Raw genomic sequence first — 8,748 nt, forward strand, 5'->3', positions numbered from 1 at the left:
TGGGCTTCAAACGCTGTGCGCGCACGCGCTACGCGGGACGGGTGGTCACCCCAGTTTATAGTGTGGTAACATTCGCTTCTTAGCACAAAACAAAAAAACAGCTGCGACTGATGGGAAGACCATTAGTTGTCCAATAGTCATGAAAAAACTTCAATCAAACTACAACTTTCTACCTAATGGTGGTGCAAGAGGAAAAGTCAGGGGATCTCCAAAGTTAGTCGGTTTCCTCTATAGGGGCCATGAATGTCTTTAGAAAATATCATGGCAACCCAACCACTAAGTTGTCTAAAAGTTAGGATGTAAATTGCAGCATTGTCATTTTGTTTTCAAATAACTTTTTACTGGTGATACACAGTCTGGGAGTGAAGGTTTGCCTCAGAAGACCTCTCAAATTGTACAGAAAGTTGGATTATTCTTGTTAAATTGTGGTTTGTTCTGCCTTGGCCTGTAACAAGGGTTCTGAACTGGATTGCTTTATGTGGAAAAAACACTGCACACATTTTTCCAATTAGATCGTTTGTTGCATAAATATTAAAGGGATTGGGTCTGACATAACAAATCTTGAAAATGAAGCAGTGATTAATTATTTAAGATAATTTGGTGTTAATTCCTGCTAGGATTAAACAAGTTTTTAAAATGCACAGCTACACAATAAACATTCTTTCACATTCCACTAGGAAACACAGGGAAAAACAACTTGGATAGAACAATACTTTCATTAAATTGTTTTTTCAGGATCCATGTGTATTGTTTTAAAGGCTGGAAATCACAAGATTACACTCACTCAAACTGTAGCTTGGCAACAGAAAGAGGAAAGGGACTGCAGCTACAGTATATCTGATGTAGAAGCAGTCCACATATGAGACGTATGCGAATGCCAGTTGTAAAGAGGCCTTCCTGCTTCCAACAGTCAGCATGCAATCACATAGGCAGGCAAACCCTGCATGAATGGTATAATGAGTCAAGACAGGAAGTCAAATCTTATTATTTGTGGCATTATGTTTTGGACAAGTGAAGCTCTTTCGTACAGAAAGTATACATAGGGTTAAAAGATCAGAAGCACGTGAACCATGTCAGCAACAAAGAGCCCTGATGTCTAGTGATGTCCAAAAACGTGTAGTCAGGTCACGCACGGCTGTATATGTGCACTGTCTGTGTGGAAAGTGAGTGAACACCTCATCCTTAACAGATAAATAGTGAATTTGAAAGCAAAAATGTGCGCAAGGGGCCAACAGTGTAATGATATCAGAAACCCCGCAAAGATACTTCAGAGGAGAACACTCTGCCAAAAGGACCAAGGCCTGTGTGACTCAGCTTTAAGATATTTCTGGAAGCAAAGCATTCCTATTTTATTCTAACCTTGATTTCTTTTTTTTTTTTTTTCATCCAGCCACATTGCTCTGCCCTTGGTTGTGCTGTGGATATGTGTTTGTGAAGGAAGGTGACACAGAGAAAGTAAAATGGGAGAAGTCGGAAGAATGTGGAAGCATGATCCTTATTCAGTTACTGGCTTCACTGGGTCAGATCCTCTCACTTGAGGCATGACATGCAGTATTACTGTATTATGACACATGGATAAGCATCTTTGCTTTTTGCACAGTATTTGCACAGATCATGTACTGTAGTGCAAACAGTCCAAACATTGCCCGATCAACTTACAGCTGCAGTTATGTTCATCATCAATTCATTTTCATAATCATTATCGATAAATCTGGTCTGTCTGACCATCAGTCTAAAACCCAAAGATAGTCAGTTCACTCATCTAAGACCAAAAAAAGCAGCAAATCCTCACAACTTCCTCCAATTGTGTTGGACAGTTCAGGACTACTACAGGTGTGCATTTGGAGGATTTTTTCACCATTAATCTTTAGCAGAAAACTTTCATATATGAAACACTCAAACTTGAAAAAGATCGGCAATGGTACAGTATTGAAAATGAAAACTTGCGATAGTGCTAATCTCAGTATGTGATGATCCGATCAGGTGCTGGAAACAGCCCGCTTGTTGTGATGCACAAAATACGGTTCAGTTCCAGCTAGCCATTTCTAATTTCTGTTTCTTCTACATATAAAAATGGAATCGGACAGAGGTGACTTTTCTCAAAATGCTAGCAGAAATAATTACAATTAGACACACTTCCCTCTGTGAGATGATGCTGCAGAAACAGAGGCTCTCTGCTTATGAACTCATAAGCTACTATGGAATGCTAAACTATAATATTCTCACTGGGGGAGCTTAATCATTGTAACAACGAGAGAAGCATAGAGTATGGAAACAATAAAAATCAATCAGGCCTCCATGACGTTTATCATCATCCCTTACCTAATTTGAGAAAGGGCCTTAGCTTTTATGTAGTGTGATATTATGGGTGTTATCTGCTGCAGTAATGAGCCATGCACGGTATTTAAATCAAAACAACATGCCAATCAACTAAAAGGATGGTTTACAGTTTGTGGAGCTCATCAGTGCTGTTAGAATTGGACTCCACAGCTGATAGTGTTTAGAGAGTTAGGGTTCAGAAAGCAGCAGAAACCTGCAGTAGCTTCCAGCACAGACAATACAGAGACATGCATAAACATGCATGCTCACACACATTCATATTTCTCAGAAACCGGGTTCGAACCATGTATATTTGGATTGGCATGGCTGAAATCTGACCTCCGTCGAAGACAGAATGAGGACATGAAACAGCAAGAACAATAGAAATGTAGACATCGAGCCGATTCACCCTCATTGCTATGAAAGCCACAGCAGAGGAGGAGACCTGCGGCTGGCAAGGTCTTTGTTTAGATGGTCGGAGCAGTGAGGGTTTACTTCTGCATAACACCACAAAACCCTCTGAGACAGAGACATTACATTCACATTTTAGGCATGTAGCCTAACAGTCTTATCCGCAGAAAAAGACGACATCAAGGCCGGGAAGATCAACATTTCCAGCAATCAAGTGCAAGAAGTAGAAAGAGTCAAAGTGCACGACAGCAGGTTGGACAAACTTAATACAGGCAATTTCTATTCAGACAAATAAATAATTATGAGAAATTGTTCCACATTTCACAAATATCCCCGTTAAACCTTTTTAATAAAATCTCACACATCGTGTTAAGCGCTGCCATTATTTAAGTACCATAAGTACCATCATTTGCTTCATTGTTTTGATAGCAACTTAGCTCACTTTCTTTGGAAAGGTGTGAATTTTTTCCAAATGGTTAACATGTCATCTTCAATCAACTCTTGAAATATAACCGTTTCCCAGATTGTTGGAATATGAGAGAGTAGTGCCAGGTGAAGAAATAAGAGAAGAAAACCAGAAATGATTGGAGAATGGCCAGCCTGTCTGAACACGGCAGAGCTGTTGGTAAAGATTAGTCTGTTAGACTGACCAGGTCTGGGTCAAATATAGTTTAAAAACGTCAATTGTCCAATCATAGCTTAGCAACCGTAACTAAGCCCGGCAGGCCTGTCAAGCTTAGGATTTCTCCGCATGCGTTGTAGTACCTGTAGCAGTATCGCCTCTCCAAAACCAAAAACACAAGAGCAAAAGTAGGCTATAAGAAATTGATTGAACACTGCTTATCTGCTCTAAACTAAGATGCATAGGCCTACAGCTAACCACCTTAATACCAACAGTGCAAACCAAGTGATACTTCCAAGGCCAAACAGCACATCATTAATCAACTTTACTGAACAAAATTATAAACTCAACACTTTTGTTTTTGCCCCCATTTTTCTATACACACAAAAGGCTTATTTGTCTTAAATATTGTTCACAAACCTGTCTAAATCTGTGTTAGTAAGCGCTTCTCCTTTGCTGAGATAATTCATCCACCTCACAGGTGTAACATATGAAGATGCTGATTAGACAGAATGGTTATTGCATGCTGGGTGTTAGGGTTAGGGTTAGGGTTAGGTTTAGGTTAAAACGCTTTAGGGTTAGGGTTCACCCGTGAAGAGAACACCTCTCCAACGTTCCAGACTCCATCAAATCTGATCATTTGCAAAAAACTGCAGATTTTAGAGTGGCCTTTTATCGTGGCCAGCCTAAGGCACACCTGTGCAATGATCATGCTGTCTAATCACCATCTTGATATGCCACACCTGTGAGGTGGATGGATTAACTCGGCGTAGGAAAAGTGCTCACTAACACAGATTTAGACAGATTTGTAAACAATATTTGAAATAAATAAGCCTTTTGTGTACGTAAAAAATGTCTCAGATCTTTGAGTTTGGATCATAAAAAATGGGGGCATAAACAAAAGTGTTTTATTTTGTTCAGTGTACATTTGTAAAAGGAGTTAAGTTACATTACAAAAGCCCTGTTCCCGACAAGCACATACACTGTGTCGTGTGAGAGAGACTTCAGACATTTGGACCAAAATATGTTGGAGCACACAGACTTCAGGCTACAAACTTTACGTTGCATCATCATGCACTGTGTAGTGTTTCCCCACTAAGGACGCAGGCCATGGATGATTTTGGAGTTCATGCTAATGTTGCAGTTAATAGAACGTGCAGTCAATAGCCATCAAGCCCATATTTAAAACCTCTTTCTTGTCTTAATACAAGATAGCTGTAAACATTAAAACATTTGGCTGGAGATAACATTTTCGAACTGAATCATAAAGCTCACAATAAAGCTAGCGAGGTTATCACAAATTTTCTATGATCCTAATCTCAAATACCCTGAAGTGACAGATGTTTTTATAAACAAAACCATCTAAGAAGCTGTCATTGCAAATTGTTTGGGCACTTTCAAAAAAATCGCAGGTGATTGGACTGTCACGTCGGCCATTGTTGTTTTGAACAGTCGTGGCTGTCAAACACACATAGACCACACACGTAGCAGCCAGTAGCTCCTGATTGGTTCAGTCCGCTGCTGTTCGGCCACAAACGGATTACTTGAAGCGAGACTCTAGCTGCCGTGCAATGTAAATGCTCACAGGGTCCTACACAGAGTTTCAAATTATGGGTTGGAAGCGGAGACTCACGCGATCACTGTAAACTTCATTTCAGAGTTATACATCCTCCCAAAGCTGTTCTGTTGCTTTTCTGCTTTGTTGAGTTGATCCAGTCTAGTGTTGAGTCTGGAGTACGTATGTCTCTTGATATAAACTAACATTGTAAGAGATCAGTAAGGGCTACTGAACTGCTCCCTTGGCTAGCTACACCAGCTTAAATCTTCGATCAAGATTTGGCACATTTAGTTAAAACGGCAAAAGTCAATCCTGTTTTTATGTGACTAAGTTATTTAGATAGAACACCTCCTTTGTGAAACTGGCCTCAGGCCTACAGTACATTAAGAAGTAAACATCCAACCAGACAAACTACAACTTAAATGTTCAGTCTGTCCAAACTAATGGAAATATGTGATGGCCGCTTCATCAGCCCTGTCTGTACAACAAACTGCTCTCATTGAAACAACATTGAAAGTACTATTCATGGACAGACACAATGGATCAATCTGAGCGTTCCTGAAGTTATTTGCGAAAATCAATTTGATCCATGTCTTCGCTGGACTGCCTTGAGAAACATGGCAAGGAAAATACCATCTAATCTAATCCGCCTTCTCCTGCAGCACACATCTCTCGTAGAGCCAGAAATTAAACAAGACACAGAGCCTTTAACAGTCTAACCTTGACAGTTAACAGATCAGATGGTCTGGCCTCACACCAGACCTGGTGCCTCATTTATTAAAGGATCCTCTTACAAACAAATCCAAGACAAAGTTTGGCTTCACAAGAAAGTTATCTATATGTCAAAATGAAGGATTTCCATTGATTTTCTCTTGTTGCATACGATGTATCATGAGCTAAAAGTCTTACAACCTGCCACAGCATCTTTGCATTGAATTTATTTATTTCCTTCAACCTTTGTTTCAAGATGCTCATAAAATAGGATATCAAAGGAATTTTGAAAAGATAGAAGAGCAAGAAAGGGACCAATTTCATCAAGAGATATTTTAAAAACTTTCAAAAACTCCCCCATATTCTTCTAATGTATCATCTTTGTTACATTTACCTATTACAAAAACACTGATGATTCAATAGTTAAACCAAATGTGGTATTGGTAATCACTATGAGCAGTCTGTAGTCCATTTCTTCCTGTGGATAGAGCCAGCACAAACAAAATAATAAAAATAACTTATCATATTCTCTTCTGCCAGACTACTGGTACTTTTTAGGTTATAATGCAGGCCTAACTCCCTGAGGGAGATGCCTTCCCTAAATGGTTTAGCTCTGGAACCAAGCTGAAGACGTTTAAGTACAAATTATGTTTTACTGTCACAGAGCGAGGTTGGTGGAACAAGAAAAGTAATAAAAACGTTCAAAACTGACAGAGTCCCATCTATTTTTTCTATCCCTTCTATTTTCCAAAATGTAACACTAACAAACTACAACAAGAAGTTATACTAAAGTATGGTAAGACATTTTATTTAGTGTGGTTTTGTTTAGTTTATTATCAAAGACAGTGAGGAATACAAGCTACAGTATGTACCAAAAAAGAAGAAAGAAGGGTCGCTGCTGATGGATGATGAATTTCAACACTGCATCTTCAGTGAAGATCATCATTCAGTCTCTGAGTGATGATCTTCATGAAATTATTATTTTTCTCTCCCACGTGGATATATAGTTTCCAAAAGGGGGATGTACAGAGTGGAGTTCTGGTAATGACACAGCTGGGTGGTTTAGTGGTTACAGAAACCACAGCCCCAGAAAGGATCTGAATCAATCCTTCTTACAGGCATCAGCAGCCACTTGTCCTGTCAAAGTGTCCCGGAGCAAATCACTGTTCTGGGAAAAGCAGTCAGCTGAATACCAAAATATAAATGTATAGTGTAACTCCCTTTTGTTTCACTCAGCTGTGAACCAAGGGACAGTTGGGAGTCTTACCTGAAACAAGTTCTGTTCTTCCCCCCGGCTCTGACACAGGGATACTCCACGGTCAAGATCTTACTAGCTGGACACTCCGCTCTGAGAAAACAAAGATGCATTGGAAACAAATGTCATCGAGTGGCAGTACAATACTGCCCTCTGAAATGTAGCGGAGTAGAAGTAGAAAGTGGCACGGAAAGAAAAAAACTCAAGTAAAGTAGAAGTAGCTCACAAGTGTACTTAAGTACAGTACTTGAGTTAATGTAACATTCCACCACCGGTAATAGTAAGATTTATTCAGGTACATTTTACAGCCAGGCACACAATATCTGCAGTCTATAGTATACTTGGGTTCAGCTAAAGACTCTACAGTAACTACAGTATGAGGTCCATCAATCTCAGTATAAATGTGAGTTTACACTGATCCTTTAAAGCATAAATCTTAAGGCTCTATATGCGGTCCCTTGTCATTGTAAACAAGATGGAGAGAATGTATATAGAGAATGTATATAATGTGAGAGAATGTCTTAGCTTCTTTATATATATATATATATATATATATATATATATATATATATAAAGCTTATACAGTTGTCATATTATGGGATTTAACATGCTGCCCAGCGGTTTGCTTCTCAGTGCTTTCCTCTTCTCCTCAGATTATTGGGTGCATGTGCTCCACTCACATCCTCTCCTCACCTCCTGACCTGCTGTCCGGGCACCTTAATAGCATCTGTCATGTTATGTCTGAGCACAAGTAACATTTGGCTCTTTGCACCGCGACCGATTGCAACCATTTGGAGTTTCCTCTTTGCCTTTCGCATTTCCTTGAAAATTACATTAGCTCGGACGCGCTGCAGCGGTTCATCCAGGGGTCTCCTCTTTGACAGCCTGCTCTCACAGTATGTCGTAAAGAGCAGTAACCAATAAAACACAGACTAAACTCTATTATGGCTGTGTGCTAATCTGACAGGGGAATACTGGTTTTGAGTTTGAGTTAAATTAAAAGATGTTCCCATGGCGTTTACAGATATTTAATCTCACATTTATCTTCAAAAAGACACATCAGTAATCTCTTATTCAGATGGTGTGGTTCAAGTTGAAAAAAACACACACAAATGAATGTATTGTCGTTGTATATTTCGCGTCACCATAAAATCCTGACTTTTGTAAATTACATGCCTGTTTAAACTTAATATGGACGAGGCTGGCATGGCTTCATCATACTACCGTTCTTTCACAAAAGACAGAAGTATTTTTTGGATCCTCTAATCAGGTCCGTGAGACTTACCTCGAGGTGTCCACTTCAAGCGTCGTCCTGATAGAGCTGGCCCCAGATCGCCACAGGAAAACAACCCAGATAGCGCCAAATGGTAAAAGAGTCGCACCATAAAGTTGACCCATGTCCCCTCTGCGCTCCGGGACAGATGATGTGTTCAAGGATAAAACGCCTTCACATCAGCAAAACGCTAATGTTTTCATCCGTCAGCGACCCGCGCGGGTAGTAGTGTCAAAATATCAGAAATCCTTGTCAAGTATCACGCAGAGGTGACGCACATGGAGCCTGAGGGATAATGAGTGTTGCGCGGTGCGTCCGGAGCACCGTCCTTAACTTTACGCACTGAGCCACAGACCCCTTGGAGAGCTACTGAAGGGTTTACAGCCCAGTGTGTTCTCACTAATCCCTCTGGATTTACATTCCTTCCTTTAAAGAAGAGACCCCGCACTGCTCATTGGTTCTGATGACGTATACAAGTACACATCCTTAAATAAATTAAACAGCGCCCTTAATCCCAAAATGTAAACATATAGTTCTGATATTTTGAAAGTCAACATTTCCTTATTGAGTTTCACAATATCAAAGTGAGCTGGAAGGAA

The 8,748-nt window shown here is 40.0% G+C and overlaps 1 protein-coding gene across 1 annotated transcript in view; it reads right to left on the reverse strand.

The window, feature by feature from the left end:
- The window catches only part of LOC116690958 (collagen and calcium-binding EGF domain-containing protein 1), a 38,733-nt gene extending 30,198 nt beyond the window's left edge, over positions 1–8,535 (reverse strand). The window contains exons 1-2 of the mRNA XM_032518207.1: positions 8,162–8,535; positions 6,889–6,969 (exon numbers count right to left, since the gene is read on the reverse strand). Coding sequence (XP_032374098.1) covers positions 6,889–6,969; positions 8,162–8,274 — 194 coding nt within the window. The 5' untranslated portion in view covers positions 8,275–8,535. The remainder of the gene's footprint in view (positions 1–6,888; positions 6,970–8,161) is intronic.
- Positions 8,536–8,748: the final 213 nt, after the last annotated feature.

Source organism: Etheostoma spectabile, chromosome 1 (assembly GCF_008692095.1).
Source record: "Etheostoma spectabile isolate EspeVRDwgs_2016 chromosome 1, UIUC_Espe_1.0, whole genome shotgun sequence".
NCBI classification, from domain to species: Eukaryota; Metazoa; Chordata; class Actinopteri; order Perciformes; family Percidae; genus Etheostoma; species Etheostoma spectabile.